Source organism: Pyrgilauda ruficollis, unplaced genomic scaffold (genome assembly GCF_017590135.1).
Source record: "Pyrgilauda ruficollis isolate IOZ18807 unplaced genomic scaffold, ASM1759013v1 scaffold79, whole genome shotgun sequence".
NCBI classification, from domain to species: Eukaryota; Metazoa; Chordata; class Aves; order Passeriformes; family Passeridae; genus Pyrgilauda; species Pyrgilauda ruficollis.
The window spans coordinates 1311735-1328799 of record NW_024529821.1 but is presented as its reverse complement, the minus strand read 5'-3'; the positions used below and the strand labels follow the sequence as shown (position 1 = coordinate 1328799).

The following is a 17065-nucleotide window of genomic DNA, read 5'->3' as shown; positions in this document are numbered from 1 at the left end:
GTGCCCACTGCCCCGAGGAGCCTGTTCCAGTGCCCAACTGGATCTTCTCTGGGTGAAGAAGCTTTTTCTAATATCCAGCCTAAACCCACCCTGACACCACTTCAGCCTGGCATCACTGCACCAAGAGCACCGCCCGCAGCAGCAGCAGCAGCAGCAGCAGCAGCATTCCGGTGCAGAACACAGCAGGTAAGCAGCTATTCTGGAGGTAGCGACTGTACAAATCCACTGCCTTTACAAGCGAGCTGTGGGCTCTGAAAGTGCTTGCAGCTTTCCAAGTCCTCTCTCGGGATGCAGCCGGCACTAGGACCTGCCTGGAGCCTCTACGCGCCAGCCCGTAGGGAGCGGATAAAAACAGCAGCGCGCGGGTGGCTGCGGGCGGCGCGGCCGTGCCGGCACCGGGAGCCCCGCTCCGCCACCGGGGCCGCTGGGTGCCCCGTGCCCGCCCATGCCCCAGCTCTGCCAGGTCACGGCCTCGCTGCTCCTGGGCACGGCCAGGGCAGCGTGCGACGAGGAGCTGCTGGCGCGGGAGGGGGTCACCTTCTGCGTGAATGTCACCCGGCAGCAGCCGTTCCCCGCGCTGCGGAGCGTCCGCGGCATCCGCGTGCCCGTGTTGGACGACCCGGCCGAGGATCTGCACCGGCACTTCGAGCCCTGCGGAGCCGCCATCGAGGAGGCCGTGCGGGCCGGGGGGAAGTGCCTGGTGTACTGCAAGAACGGCCGCAGCCGCTCCGCTGCCATCTGCACGGCTTATCTGATGAGACACCGGCAGCTGCCGCTCAAGGACGCCTTTGAGGTAATGTGCCTACGTCCAGATCCGCGTTTACAGCTCTCTTGGGGAAGAAATGCAATGCTTCTTATGAGTAATGGTGATTTCTTGTAGAATTATTTTGGTGCTTTCTCCTGCCCATCAGCGGTTATACAGAGATTCAAACCTTTAAGTTTTTTCATGCCCAGCTTGGTCTAATAAATTTTCAGTGTGGGGTTTCTAGGATGAACATCAATGCAAATGCAAATAGGCTTTAAGCACAGCTAGCAAACATACCAAGCTGGTTGCTTAGTGAACATTTTCTCTATCATTTGCACAGTCATGGTAAGACAGAGACAAAGTGAGTGGGTGCAGGAGCTGTTGTGCAGGGTTTGCTCCTGTGTGACAGCTCCACACAGCAAGGAACATCCTGTCAGGCCTGAGAGCCCAGGGCCCTGCTAGCTGTCAGCCACAGCTACATGGCTATAATGACCTGTCAGCTTTCCTAGGAAGCCTATCCAATACAACCTGCTTGTGCTCTGTGGGTTTTGGCTTCACCCATTTGTCAGGTTTTGCTTAATTTAAACTGAGGTGTGCAGAGAGTGACCAAGTTTCACACTATCATCTTAAACACAAGCAGTGTCACTGCACGTGGTGAGAGACTTCCCATTTCCAGCAAATCAACAGCTCTGTCTGGTGTCTTTCCCATTAATCCATTCTGTAACCAGCCCCACCTGCCAGCTCCTAGCAAGCACAGAGTGAAGTCAGCTCACCAAAATAGGTGTTTGTTACTCTGTAGCCAAATCAAGTAAAGTAAAATAAAGTGAATCTTCTCCTGTACAAAATTCATTTGCATGACTCCCACAAATGCAGGATACCTTGCCTCTACTATGTCTCTCCTGTTCTCTAGGCTGTGAAAACTGCCAGACCTGTAGCAGAACCGAATGCAGGATTTTGGTCTCAGCTGCAGAGATATGAAGAAGATTTGCAGATATCAAAGCAGTCTGCTCTGCTGAGCAAAGGACTTAAAAATAGCGATGTGTGAAGATACTTTAAAGAAAGTGAAGTGACTTGCTACAGACTTAAAAAAAAAAGGAAAAAAAAAAATCACATCCTAAATCACCTGTACGTAAAACACTTTACCCCCATAATTGAGATGATGGTTCATTGCATTCTTTCAGAGCATTTCTGTTGGTAATGCATGGAAAGAGGGCCGATAAGCAGGGAATAACAGCAGAAACAGAAAATGGTTGGAAGGACTGTAAACAAACCAGAGAAAGGCATGGAATCTTCAGCAGTGATTTTCCCCTGAATGCCTCTGAGTATGGTAACAATGTACTGAACGAGGGAAGGAGTTACCACACAGGGATTTTATTCCTGTTTTTAAAGTAAACTTCCCAGCGATGCCATTAGAAGACACGATGCCCGACCAAGGAAGTTCTGAATTTCTCTCTCACCTACTGGATCATAATTCATCTTAATGAGCTGACACAACCTTTGGTGGGAAACTGACAGTAGTTGATGCTTTGTCTCTGTGATTTTCCTTACGTTCAACTAGACCAAAGCACCTTCACAAATCACCTAAAAATCCAGAGGACAGAATATGCAGGTGATGGTCCCACCCTGCAGGCTAGTGCCTTTTCAGCTTTTGAAATTGTTCTCTAAAACACCAAAGGAATTATTTTAAAAACTGCAGATGATAGTGGAGGGAAGAAGATGACACTAGCAATCTAGAAGCAATCACCACTCCTTTTAGCTTTACTTACTAAGTAAAACAAGGCCCAGTTCATGCCTTAATGTGTCACTTTCCAAGTCAGCTGTTCCTGCATGCAAGCAGCATGGCTAAATCATTTCTGCTGAGACTGCTTACAGGTTGCCCTCTGAAATTATCTGTTGGGCATGAAACTTCCAGATCAGACTGCTCTGTGTTTATCATCAGCTATTCAAAACAGAGTTTTGTCAAACTGTATGAACACATTTGTAATTTAAAAGGGATGAGTTATGGACCCCGAGAGCCTGCAGGATGAAATTCCATTCCACCCTGCTGAAAGCATAAATATGAAGTAAGGTTAGTTCACTGCCATCTGCCTAAGTGCTCACACAAGGTAAACATATGCTCCCAGCTGTGGAGGAGTTTAAGGCAGAAATTCTAATGATGGAACAATGACAGAAAATCCAGCCACTGGGGAATTACATGAATTAGACAATTCAGATGCAGTACAAGTTCCCACAGTTAAAGACTGCTCAAAGTTAAAGTAGTGTTATTTTAAAAGCTGAAACCATAGAAATAAAAATAAAAATTTCAGGCTATCATTTTCTTAGTTACCACGAGGCATTTTCACACCAGATGCTTTCTCCAGTCCCAGCTGTGTTTTGTTCATTCTGTATCATTTATCTTCTCTATCTGCATTACAACCAACAAGAAACTTGTTGCACATCTGCAGATTTGAGAGTGTTTCTAGCAGACTTGCTAGAAAATTTTTTGTAGCTTTTATTAAACCTTGACTATCATATATAATAAGAATTTCAGTATAACATAAGATCCTTATTAGAGAATTCCACTTGTCAAAGAATCTGTTTCAGTCTGTGGAACAAAGTTTATTTCTTGTCAAAAGCTTAAGCTGCTAAACAAAAAAAAGGAAGCTAAACATTAATGAAAACAAAACACATTTCTAACTGTCAGGCATATGAACTTGCAGTCAGATACAGCTATCAGTTCCACATGTTTGAGTCAGCTGAAATAGGAACCATTGCTCTTGAGTGTCAGCATATACTGCACTCTGGTTAAATTTTACCAAGCTTCTCAGCATGCAGAAAACCTTCATGCCACAGGATTTCACGTCACAATGTCTTCTGTAGAAAGCTATTTACATCTGAAAACCATTCCTATTTACATTGAAAGCCATACCTCCTCCTGGTACTGCTCCAAATTAAGGCATAGGATTGCAGCTTGGAACCAGAATAAAGAAGTAGCTCACTTCTTTACTGGAGTCCATAACCCACTAACGCTACAGGTGATGCAGGATGGAAGCTCAGACATACTCCTTGTTGCTTATGACTGACTCAGAGCTCCTGGGGTACATGTGTGGCTGAGAAGCTGCCTGGGCTGCTGAATATGCATACTTCTTGGGACTGTGAATCAAGAAAAAAAGATACAAAATAATTGGTATTAGACACATGCCCATGGTTTCAGATACTTAGAAGTTACTCGGGTAGCTTTGTATCCAACCCACCCACAGCAGGTTCTTCACAACAGGGCAGAAATGAGAGGCCTCCTGTTCTCATTGTTCTGGTAGCTAAGGGGGAATAGATGGGGTCCCTGGTGGGCTGCACAGCATCTCTCATAACCTCAGCCACATCTGGATTCCTAACTCATGTGCTCTTCCTCCAGGCATTTCAGCCAAGGCCCTAAAGCAGAAGCCCTCAGCACCTTTGTACAAGCTGCAGGTTTTAATACAGGAATCAAGATGACAAAGAAAGAAAACAGTAGTATCTTTACCCAACCCCTTCAACTGTCATTCATCATGTTGAACTTCTATTTCATATGTCAGTTTTACCTGATTTTCAGGACATTTCAGGACATTTGGTACTTTGTATCAAAGTAAGGTGAGCAAGATCTAAAGTCCAATGTGGCTGATGAAATATTACCATAAAATTGAAATGGTTTCAGATTAGGCAATGCAGTACCAGAGGAACACTCACTTACTACATTTTGATATAATTTTCCTAATATTAAATAGACCAATAGTGAATATGCTTCTTCCTTGCATATTATAACCCTCTCAAGCTCAGCTAGTACAAGCTCCAAGCTATTGGAGTTCTGGTAGACATGGACCTCTGCTATTTCTGCCTGTTTCATCCCTCTCCTTCAAAAAGAGGCCTTCTGTATGTGTCAAAATTAAGACTGAAACAAAAAAGCAGGGAAGGTTAAATATTGAGGCCAGAAATCTCACCTTTCCTGATTTGATGTGCAACAAGACATTTCCAAAAAGAACAAGAAAAAAAAACCATGTTTCTAGTGATCAATTCCATGTGCTTTGGGAAAGATCTTTACACTTTCTGCAAACTGAACAGTGTTTGAATATTTTACTCACAGTGAGTACTGCAGAGGAACTGGATCATAATACATTATGGGGTTTCATATACTTTTCTTTTGGTGACAGTTTGCTCTTTCACTGCACATTTTCACTATCAGCAGTGCCCACAATTACCAAATACAAGTTAAAGGTGACTGCTGATGGTGATGCATGAAGTACCCTGTCTGGGAGGTACAAGTGTTTGGTACAGCATCCCCTGCCATCACCAGTCTGTGACATGCCACAGCACTGTTTGTAATTTATACATATTTATACAGGGGGTGGAGAGAGACAGAATAGTGCACAGGTAGAAAGTGGTATGTGATTGACAGCTACTACTTCAACTGGCAAATCCAAGATTACCTGTAATTCTGTTTTTCCTTCCCTCTGCATGAACAGGTCAGTATGATCCCACCAAATATATAAAGGATAGATCCAGTCCAGCCTAAGTACAGAGCTTCTCCTAGTTCATACCTGAAACATGAAAGATTTTATGGAAACAACTTATAACAGGATCACAAAGCCATGCAAACAAATTTGAATTTGCATTGAAATCAGCTAACTGAAAGGCACTTCAGCAGTTAACGGAGAACAGATCTGGCTTTGTGTCTGCTCAGTAAAACTCTTATTTGTATAGAGCTGTTCTGCCAAATTACTAACAGTACAGAGAGTACTAAGCAACATAAAGATAAGTAGCAATAAATAATTGTGTATATATAACTAATTGTTGATAATAAATAATAATGATATACCTTATGTGCAATCCATAACACAATTTTATTGGTTGTGTCCCTGAAATGATTTTGTGAAGTTGGATGATTCAGATCTTACTGTCTATATGCTGAGAAAAGGCTGACCACAGACCTCAGTTTTCTATGGACACAACACTAGGTCACCTACAAGTAGCTGGCTGAATAGGGCTAGGTTTCAAATTTAGATACCCTAAAGGATATTCAGCACCCTCTGTGGTGGTATGGCTGAAAGGCATTTATGAATGTCCCAGGCTGAAAAAGAATAGTTCCCTATTTTACTGTACAAAACTACACCTTTCAGGAAACCCCCTAGTCCAGTCCAAGAAAGTAATTGATAATGAATTTGTTCCAAAGACTAGACACAACTGAGTCTGGAAAAGTCTGGCAGGAGTTTCATGAAAAGAGGAAAACAAATTTTCATGATCAGACAAAAACTATATCCACAATTCACCTGTACATCTCTGGTCTGAAATACCCCAATATAAGAGCAAAATAAGTGTCCTGGACTGCATTGAAGGTACCATGGAACCAGAGATTTGTGTTTTCTTTCCACTTGGAAACACAATTATTTAAAAGTGTCAGAGGTTCTGACTCTGGAGTTCATTGCTCACAGGAAGGATTCAGAGGTTTACACAGGTTCACAGCTCTCTGTCTCATCACACATGGGAGCCACAAGGTCTCCACTGGTTTAGGTACTTCCAAACATGGAAGAAGCAGAGTCACTATCAAACAAACCCAGGAGTACAAATTGCACATTGCCCAGTGCCTGCAATCATTTCTGCTCACCAGTCACCTACAGACAAGAATGCTGTAGATGTCATACCAAAGTATATCAGAGACATCTGCAGAACAACTTCGTTTGCCTTCAGAGATGTAGGAGAAACTCCTCTAAGAATTAGCAGAGGTCAACTTCACTAATTTGCTGAAGTCAGACCAGAAAAATGCAATCTGAAAAACCAGACTTGCCAGTCTCTTAAGAGTGAAGATCAATACTGGCATGCAAGTGAATTTAAAATTGTCTCACAGACTGCATGCCCAGCTTTATCAATGATCAAACTTAATTCATCAAGAACTGCTCAGTGAATCAATGGCTTAAACATGAAGTTTAGCTATTAAAAAAAAAAAGATTTCTTTAGCTACTGAATGCAAACCATCTGGTAACTGATTAACAGGCATTGATGTTGAAGCCCCAAAGCTCTAGCAGGGAACTATCAAACACACCAACTATCCAACTAACCGAAATTCCTTATCAACAGTTGTTTCTGCTCTCTAATGCATTTATTACCCTTCATATAAGTTCTCTCAGGGGGATATAAAGCAACAAAAAGTAACTGCACAAATACAATTTATTTCTAAGCACTTCATTGAAAACACAGGGAAAACTGACAAACAACAAAAGCAATTGCTTAAAGTACTTTGATTTATCACAAAGCACTTCACCTCTGACTTCCCTGAACTGATTCCTGGGTGGGAACTTTACAAAACACTTCAAATATGAGCCTAGCAACTAACAATTTATAGTTTACTGAGCTATGATTTATATACTTGGTAGAAGTATATTATAGATGTCTCATATCCCACAGACAATGTTTCCCTCTCCTTTTCACCCTCTCTGAAGGAGAGGCACAGTTACCTCTGCCCTTGTTCCTCATTCCTAAACAGGACACCTAGATAAGGTGCCATAAGCTGCCATTTGGTTTTGACAACTGTTACTTTTATATCAGACAAAGAGCAAGGGCTTTTATACCTCAAAACTTGTTTGTATGCAACTGCACTGGCTGATAATCCCACAGATTTTGCCTAGTTTTAACTCATAAGGCAAACAAATGCTGAGCTGTTAAAATATAGACATGTGTAAGACAGGCAGCAGATTTCTCTGCACGCCACTAGTACAAAGCTCGAGCTGCTTTGCAGGCGATTTTCCCTTGCATGTGCATCTGAGGTACTTTATTCTAATCAGAACTTAAGTTTTGTACCTCTTTTGGTCTAAATGCCAAAGCAGATTACGAATTTTACCTTTTCTTCTTCATAAGATTGAGATACACACTTAACTGAGTCTCTCAAGAAAACGCAAACACAGTACAAAACCCGCTCAGATGGGGGTTGGTATTCCTCGCACACTCACTAACTCTTCCAGGAAAGAACTCTCCTCCCTCCCCACCAACATCTCTGAAGTGAAAAGGTTCCCTGAATACAATTTTTCCCTCCTGCATGACTGGATAATGGGATCCATCCAGGTTCTGAAACTCTGGAGCAGCTGAGGCTAGTGCAACTCTCCAACACATGATGGAGATTGGTATCACAGATACATTAACTTACTTGGTTCCAGCGTACAGTTGGTTAAAAAACTGAGCAGTAACCATTGCAGCGTACCAAGAAACAGCCACCATGGAGCAGAGACCTACCAGAAAAAGTTTAAAAAGCACACAGGTGAATGATTCCTTTAATGGCTGTAACAGATCTAAACCAAAAACAAGTTTGTTTCATTTAGTCTGGCTGTGAAAGCCATACAAAGTATCAACAGTGCTCTCATTTCAGCCTCAATATTACCTCCTAAAATAAAAAGAAATCCTCCTGTGACAGTAAACTTCATTTTTCCGTCTTCATCACTCAACCCAATGTTTGTGCACTTCATACCAAGCAGTGAGAGTACTGCAGCTAAGAATCCCAAAAGGATGGAAGTAATCATCAGGGCACGGCATGCCTGAATGTGAGCTGAGACAAAAAAAGAGAAAACAAATCAGGATCTATACAGAAATTGCATTAATCTTGTGCTGAAAGAAATAAAAGTGATTAGAGAAAGTGACAAAACTAACAGGTGCAGTAACGAGTGAATCTTGTCCAATTTTGTCACATGGCTCAGAGAAGTCTCCAAACCCAAGTGTGTTTAGCCTTCAAGTCAAACAGATTTGAGAGTTGAACTATGCCTACACTTTATAAGCTCAGTAAATCTTCTTGTGTCTTTAGTAAATCCTGAAGAACTACAGCAAGCCACTCATCCCTTACATTCCTGTGAAAATGCCTAGTGGTAAACATGGTCATTTGCAGGAGCAGGAAAAAGTCTCCTACTCACAAGTCCTTCAGTCTTCCTGACACGTTTACAGCTGAGTGCACAGGACATGTCTGAAATGCAGGTGATAGTGAAGGTGTGCAAGGCTCTGGCACTGCTGAGGAACTGGAGAAAGGTACCAGCTTTGCTGCTTCCAGGGAGAGGTAGGAAAGAATGGTGCTCAAGTTAGCAGTGCACTTCAAACTCAGTGTAACGAAGAGGAGTGAGCGAGTCTGAGAGCTGCAGCACTCCTCCCTGAGACACTCTGCTGTGGAGAGGTTACAGCTGCTGTGGGCACTTCAGGGAATTTGGTATCCTGGAATTCTGCATCATTTAAGCTCCCAGTCTTCACATCTAGGTATCAATTGCACAAAAACCAGGACTAGATTATTAATCAGCCTAAGAAAGAAGGTCACACAGGGACTTTGGGCTCCTTTAAAATGGCAGCCTGCACTTGGCAGGCTCCAGGTCAAGTGGCATTTCGGCACCTTTGTTGTGAGATAAACAAGCCAAGCGTCACAGCCTGGCAGGTCACAACTGCTAACTTTGTTAGCTTGATTAAGTCCTCTTCCAATCTAAATGGTTTGATGACTCTACAGTTATAATCCTACGTCAGAAGGGTCAGACCTGATTCCAGCTGGACACTCACATCATTGATGCCAGCATTCAAGCTCTTGCTCCCTGACCACCTCCACATCCTCCACAATAACCTGCTGGGCTAGTTCTGTCTGTCTCCAGACAACAAAAATCAGACAGAGAGACAGAAGGTAATGTGATATTCACACTCCAACTCAGCCTAATGTGGCTTAAGAGTATTGGTCCTACCAGCTTAAGAGTTACCAAAGGTAGCTATAAGCTTCCATGAGATAAATATACAGAATTAAAGGCTAAATTCATTTGAGGAGTTAATGCATTGTTAAGCACAAATTTTAAAACTTTCATGGAAAAAAATTAAGACAGTAGTAAAAGTGGGAAGACCTCTCAAAATACCACTAACAGTTCAAGGTTTTTTCCTGCAGAAGATATGGTTAAGGTAAGTACTCAATAATGTTGCTTTCAGGTTTGGGATCTTTCACGGTGGCAATCACCCAGCAGGGTCCAACAACTGACATTTCAGGTCTTGGGGACTCCTGCAGTGTTAAATGGGACTCCCCATATCTTTCCAGGACACACAAACATACCCTTGCTTGCAATCCAGTGGGAAAGGGATTTCATACAACTGTACCACAATACCATAACCTTAACAGCCTTAACTGAGGACCTTAGTTCACAATTCAGAAAACTCAATTTTTTATTTTAAACTTAGCTTATTTAACAAGACACAAGTCAGTGCATTTTATTAGTCCACACTAATTGTAAGAAATTATCCCCAAATCCTGTCATTGGAAAAAACGCCTATGGAACTTTAAAAAGAAGGTGAAAAAAAAGAGGGGGGAGTTTACAAAGCTTTGGCAAATAGTTATATCAAATGTTTGACTTAGTTGTGACTAGACAGACAGTGCTAGCTACATGGACTAGCCAGTCATGGTTTCAGTCTTGTTCAATATTGCATTTAAAAAGCCCCTCACTTCAAATACTTGTCATTTAGACTAATGGTATAGTGAACTCAAAAGCATTAAATTGGTTTAAAAGAACCAAGCCTGACTTTTCCCATACATAAAGCAAAACCCAGAACTATTCCATATAGCTCAGCTGCCAATAAGGAAACTTCCAAGGAAAATCTTCATTGACCTTCTGATGAGAGGTAACAAAGACACTTTTGTTTTTTCTTTTTGCCCTCCCTCCAGTCCCTGGCATCCTGGCAGCAGTTTCATCTAAGCTTCTAAACAGGAATTTGAAACACACCTAAACTGACCATGGTAATTTTTAATCTGCCCTGGTTCATATCTGCCAGCCTATGGATGTTTCTCAGAGGTCCCACTGTTTGCTGAGCCCTTGCTGCCAAACCCATTTTCTTCCTCTTTCCTGCTTTGCCCAGCTACAGTCCTTTCAACTGTTAAAAAGTGTCTTCTGACTCCTCTTTTTCAGCTTTCTTTTCTAAAAGTGTTTTATCTTCACAGATTTGCAAGTTTTCCCTTCTGCTTCCCCCTACCTTTGACCCTCCACTATACTGCCATCTTCTCAACTGCAGGACTGATCTCCTCTTCAACAGACCAAAGCTAATCTTCACAAAATCACTTCAGGGCCTGTCCCAGTCATTTACTTTCTGGCTCCACTTTTCTCCTTACTGCTGACTCCATGTTGTTATCTGTAGCTCTCAGGAGCCCTGCTGTTTCTTGCCTTCTGTTCTGTTTGCTTTAACACTTGTGGTGCTCTTTTCTGTCCCCCACCAGGTTCTTTCAAACCCACTTTTTTCTCCAGATGCTGATGTCCTGTGAGCCCATGGCCCAAATGTGCACATACTCACCCCAGTGAGTGAGTAAACACATCAATGACAAGATGCTGCCTGGAGTCAGTGGCAGTAAGCTACAAACCAGCCCTTGGAGGGTTTTTTACAAGAATCAGATAAAATCACAGAATCATTAAGGCTGGCAAAGATCTCTCAGATCGTCAAGTCCAAGTACTGACCCAGCAATGCTGGTGCACACTGACATAGGTAACCTGCAGAGGATAATGTCTGATGGAATGATCCTGCTGTTACTGAGGCTAAAATGCTTAAATAGGGTTATGTTCCTCTTCATACACACACACACACTCTAAAAGCAATTGTTAGAGAAGACTGAAAGATGAAAAGAACAGAAAGATGAAAAGAATTTATTCCCTAAATACTGGACACAGTTTCAGAGAATTGCTATGAGAGTATTAGAGCTGGTCAACAACAAGCCTTTACTTCAGATTGAGGGAGAAAGTGAATTTAACACCTCGTTCCCACTAATCCTGTATTACACATTCTTCAGATTAGGAATACCCTTTTACCTATGTAGTTTAGCCACCTCCTAAGGCAGATTCAGCTAGAAGGAAGGCATTTTTATTCCAAATAAGTATCTATATACTGAATTATTCAAGATTAATAAAAAAATAGCTTTACTGTCTATAAACATGCCTACTCTTCACAGAATATCGCCTAGTTGGGCATTTGAGGACAACCACAATTATGATGAAGACTGATACACAGGACAAGGGCCAGCAGATCTAAATTTCTTGATATTTAAAACCACATCTAAATGGACTTTAGTTACTGTCAGTTAACTAACTGACAGTAGTTAGCATTAGTTGACAAGCCTAATGATATATTAATTTATAGCATATACTCCTTCTATAACTTATAATATAATATGTTTAACATATTATCATGTATTTCTTGGATTATCTACAATTTTCAATGTCAACTTACAAAAACCACTACCACTTCTCAGCTAAAAACAGTATTTCCTATTACATGGAAAAACTACATCTACGGTACATTAGCTATGAAGTATTGCAAAATAAGGTCTACACATTAATTCCAAATAAATAAATAATTAAAAAATGTCTCCTACTAAGATAACCCACGAGATGCTAGAGAAGAGATTACAACCCACTTTAAATGCTTGTTAAATGCTTGATCAACCGACTTCATTTGCCTTAGTTTATAACCTTTCTGCTGCTTGAGAGAATTTTATTACTTCAGCCTACAAAGTCCTTCTTGGCCAGTTATTTTCCAGTATTACCAGATCACTAAAACAAAAGCCTTACTACTTTTTGCCAATAAGTTTTTAAGCAATATAAAAAAGCTGCACAAAGTCACCTACCAGGCAGTGCAAGCATAGAGTCAAAATCCCTGCAGTTGGATACTCCAGTGCTGTCTGTTGCACAGCTCTTCCACAGGTTTTCAAACAACGTAGATGTTGTGATCACAGAACCATGTATACTGGAGACTTTCCAGTAATTATTTGGCAAAGTAGCTCCAATAACTGCCAAGCCACCCAAGCACAAAATAAAGCCAACAATTTCCAATGTAGCAGTCATGCTTGTGAGTAGTAACAGGTAAATATCCTTATAATTAGATTACAATTAAGTGAAGCCTTTCAGAAGCCTCCTTGCTGTTTTATCTCTGGGTTTCACTCCAAAATGAGTCTACCTTTGCTCTTTGCTCTTTCCCCATAGATAAGGCTTACTGGGCATGACAATAAGAAGTGGGAGCAGTTCATGATAAAGATATTAGCATGTAAAAAAAGTGACCACATTAATTCTTTTTCTAATAGGAAGTGAAAAATGAGCCTATTCTTTTTCTCAGCCTAGAAAGTCCAGTCAGTATTTCTACAAAATACCTTGTAAGAGTGATAATATAGGCAAATATTTTATTTCTGTCTCTTTTCTGAGGTCAACTAGATTTTACACTAGATTAAGATTGCTTCTAGTTTTATTTTGCTGTCAAATCAAAAAGCTTTTGTGTAATATTCTCTTGAGGACTCAAATATAAAACAGCTTGAGAACAGAATCTTTATACGTCTGCTAGAAAATTTAGCACAGTTTTTGGAGCTATGATCACAAGTAATCCACAACAACTGTACTGCCAGCTTCTTTCAGGAAGGTAAAGTTTATGGATGAGTGGTTTCCATTAATATTTTACTGTCTATTGATCTACAGCTAAACACATTCAGTCTTAAAAACCATTCCGCTTACACTGTACAGTTGTACAATTTATTAAAATTGCAATAATGTATGTGCCATGGAATTGAAATGTAAAGAAATGAAGGAGCTAGTGTGGCAGACCTGTCTCAAAAGGAATAAAATTATGAAGAAAAACAGCTATAAGAAAAATAATACATTGCAATAAATTGCATCTGTTTGTTAGAATACCCCAGGATTAAAAAAAAAGCTACTGTAGGCAAAGCATATGTAAAATTCAGTTTAGTTGCTTCTGCCCTTGGCTACACAGAATGGTAGCCTCAATTCACATCACCCACTCATGTTAATGCTTTAAAGTACTTGTGGATCCAAACGTGGTTAACCATCTTTTGCAGTGATAACCTGCCCTTATCTCCAGGAAATGGAGTCAGAGTTTCTTCATAAAATAATTCTGCTATGATGCAACCTGGTAACAGTTCCACAGCATTTATGTAAACACTACCAGAAGGATTAGCCTTTGAGAGACCCACAACTCGTCCCTAACAGGTATTTGTTGTTTTTCATCAAAATTCACTGTCACTTTGAGCTGATGCTGTGGGTTGGTAGGTTCAGCTGCCAAAGGGTATTACAGTGCCACTATGACATTTTGGTTCCCATGGCAGCCAAGAGAATCATTGCCACTGATTTAAACAAGACCAGATTTGGCACTGTGATCCTGTGCAGCTCTTAACTTGCAATCTTTTAAGGAAACCAGATAGTGTGTGGTAGGAATTGATCTCAGGTGACTGTTACAGAATTCCCTCCTTCTGCTTAGTCACTGCAACTTGAAAAATGATGGCACAGTAAAATGAACACACTGTACCAGTACCATGGAGTATCTGCATTTCATTAAAAGCCCTTCAAAGAATTTCCAGCTAATTTATCCATACACTGGTGCCATGCTGGTGATCTCAGCAATCACTTCTGCTGACAGCACTTTCAAAGGTGAGATAGTTGGGACCTTGAATCAAGTGTCCACGGCAGTTATACTGCTGCCAAGGATGCAATAAAAAATTAAGAGTATAATTTTTAAAAAATCTCTTCTTAGTTAAGAAATGTGTTTCAACTGGCATCATACAGCACACATATAAACAAAAGATTAAACTGCAGACCTCAAGTGCATGAGTTTTCCTACACAGCACCAGGCATTTTAATAATTCCCTTCAGAAAATCACTCTCCAATGTGTTAAAGACCATAAGGCTATTCTTCACTAAATTTTGTAAACTGTGGCTTTTCAGGCAATGGGCCTAACAGCCAGTACTGCTCTGCAAGAGGCTCTGCATCAGCAGGGCTTAAGAGTTGGTGTTGACAGCTTCACATCAGCACCTTCCACAGCTTGGGCGCGTTCCTTTGGGCTTGCTCTAACCCAGTCAGTTGAACCAAACGCTGTCATTGTTGGCCCCATCTCATCACTGTGATTTCCAGAACGCTCCCAAGCTGTGGAAGGTGCTGATATGAAGCTGTCAACACCAACTCTTAAGGCATCCTGGTACCTACACAGAGGAGACCCTGGAGAGGAGCCGAACAGGTACCAACATGATGTGAAAAGCTGACATTGCCTCTGATGCAATCAGCAATGTTTTTAAAATCCTCGGAAGCATGTGATTAGCCTCCTTTTGAGGCTACAAACTCTGGCCTCATTATGGGATGCTGATACTTATTCTTAAACTGGCCTCCCCATTATGAAGGCAGATGAGGCCACCAAAGTGAGGGTCCTGCAGAAGAACCATGAACATGCTGCATCTTGAGAGTTAAACTCTCATCCTTTAGAGATCTGCATTACAGTTAGGCAGCTCTGACTCCAAGGAAGTCCACATCTGTGTCAAGAAAAGCAAGGTTCATAGTCTGTGACACGTGGTATTTTTAAGGTTTAAGCACTGCACATTCAGAATAAAACTGCTGGAAGAGTCCAGACAAATAGCAATGACAGCAATCAGGAACCTATAAAGCACAGAAGACTTGAAGAAATTATATTAACATCACTCATAAAGTGACTGCAGAAAACTGAAAGTTGTAAAGGAATAAATGCAAGGTTATGTTCAAGACAGAAAGCTTAACAAAATACTATTTCCAAAGGCTACAGCGTTACTGTTTCTACACTCAGTCTGCTGAGGAAACAACTTCAATGTCAGTCCTTCCTATCCTTTACCATAAAGACAGTGGTTACAGAAAGATAGTTTTAAAATCCATAACTATTCAAACAAATACTTTCCAGCCCCTACTGAGACATTTCTTCTTTTTCTAGCTGCAGATGAACTGCTACCCTGCTAGCATGGTTGACCCTAGAAAACACAGAAGCATCCATTGCACAGATGTATTTTAGTCTAAGCTCACTACCTCTGAGAAAATCCAGAAAAAATATCCAGGTACACAGGTTTAGCACAAAGTATCAAACCAGTTCTGTAATATCTAATAATGCTGTCTCACACTAAAGCACAAACAAACACCAGTGCTCATGGAACTATGCTTGTATCAAAGAACTGGGCTGAGTGAAAAGATGCTATTTCTTCCAAAACTATTTTTTAAAAATTCTCAGATTTACTGTCTATCACCCATACCTCTATGTCAATGCACCAGAGAGGGCAGCAAAGCCACAGCAGTGACCGAGCTGAACTGCAGGGTGAAACATTGGTTTTCATTTCATTGGTGGCCCTTTAAAGTGCCTGCAACCACAACAGGATTTGGCCATACTAGACATACAGCCCACACGGCTGTTCTGACACCTCCAGTGCATGGCTGCTCCCTGATATCCCAGCACAAAGATGCAGGTGACATTGTGCTACCACTTAAAGCACACACATGTGCACCACTGCAATCCTTAGGCTGAATTTTAGCTGCAATGCTTTGTTCGGTATGTCATCATACCAGAGACAGGTTTTGGTATACAGGGATTTTATCTTGCCCTAACCCTTTTCCTTCTTTTGTATACATAGGGTAAGCACACCACATTGAGAAACAAAATTGAAAGCTGGAAGTTATTTTAATTCAGTGAGAGACACTGATGGAGAAGAAGGCAAGTGGAAATAAAGCACAGAGAACTGTAAAGCACAGAGAACTGCAGTGCCCTCTGGACAACTGCACTCTGTGCCCCTCAACCTGCTAACACACTGCCCAGAAAGAAGGACAAAACCCATCTTTGGATTTTATGAATATATACCATGACTACTGAGTTCACTTACGGTCTGAACTCAGCATGTAGAGAAATTTCTTGCACTCTACTGATCCAAGAGCAGTTGCTGCACAGTCCATCCAAAGACCTTCAGAAACCCAGTCTGCAGTAACCAGCTCTGTTGTGGTGTCCAAAACCTTCCATCTGCTGGACATGGCAGTAATAAGTGATGTAGCGAATCCTGCTAAAGCCAGCAGCAATGCACAAATCTGCAGACAGGATGATGCCATTGTGACAGAAGTTTTCCTCAAAGATGTTCCCCAAAATTTCTGGTATTAGAAACCTGTTGAAACAGTTCATACATAAAGTATGGAGTTACCTTTACACGAGCCTGACCTTTGCAAAAACGTTTAAAAAATGCCTACCTACAACATAATGTATCACACAAGGGAACGGTAGAGGTGGAATCTAAATCTCATCAAGTAACTAGAATAATTGAATATTATTATTCACATTAATACATTATTTTTCTTAGGAAAACTTTTATTATTGTACACATTTACCACTAAAAAATGCAAACAGAGCAAAACCACAGGAGACAACCAAAGAATTCTCTAATTTTAATTTGCAATGTTTCATCCATTTGTTACTTGCTTGCTAACTCAAAATTCATGTAAAAATTAAAACTATCAAATGTTTTAGTAAATTATTCATCTCCCAATTACAATGTCTACCAATACAAA

General features: G+C 41.1%; 2 protein-coding genes across 2 annotated transcripts; one reads left to right on the top strand and one right to left on the bottom strand.

Annotated features, from left to right (window-relative positions):
• The first annotated feature begins 47 nt into the window (after nucleotides 1–47).
• On the top strand, nucleotides 48–1896 carry DUSP28 (dual specificity phosphatase 28). The gene is made up of 2 exons (XM_041486959.1): nucleotides 48–793; nucleotides 1656–1896. Exons 1-2 carry the CDS (start codon nucleotides 446–448, stop codon nucleotides 1788–1790), a joined length of 483 nt encoding a protein of 160 aa, XP_041342893.1. The 5' UTR covers nucleotides 48–445; the 3' UTR covers nucleotides 1791–1896.
• A 654-nt stretch (nucleotides 1897–2550) lies between these two features.
• On the bottom strand, nucleotides 2551–16612 carry LOC121364045 (claudin-19-like). The gene is made up of 5 exons (XM_041486958.1): nucleotides 16393–16612; nucleotides 8124–8288; nucleotides 7893–7974; nucleotides 5185–5295; nucleotides 2551–3877 (listed from the first exon to the last, which is right to left on the bottom strand). Exons 1-5 carry the CDS (start codon nucleotides 16610–16612, stop codon nucleotides 3778–3780), a joined length of 678 nt encoding a protein of 225 aa, XP_041342892.1. The 3' UTR covers nucleotides 2551–3777.
• Nucleotides 16613–17065: the final 453 nt, after the last annotated feature.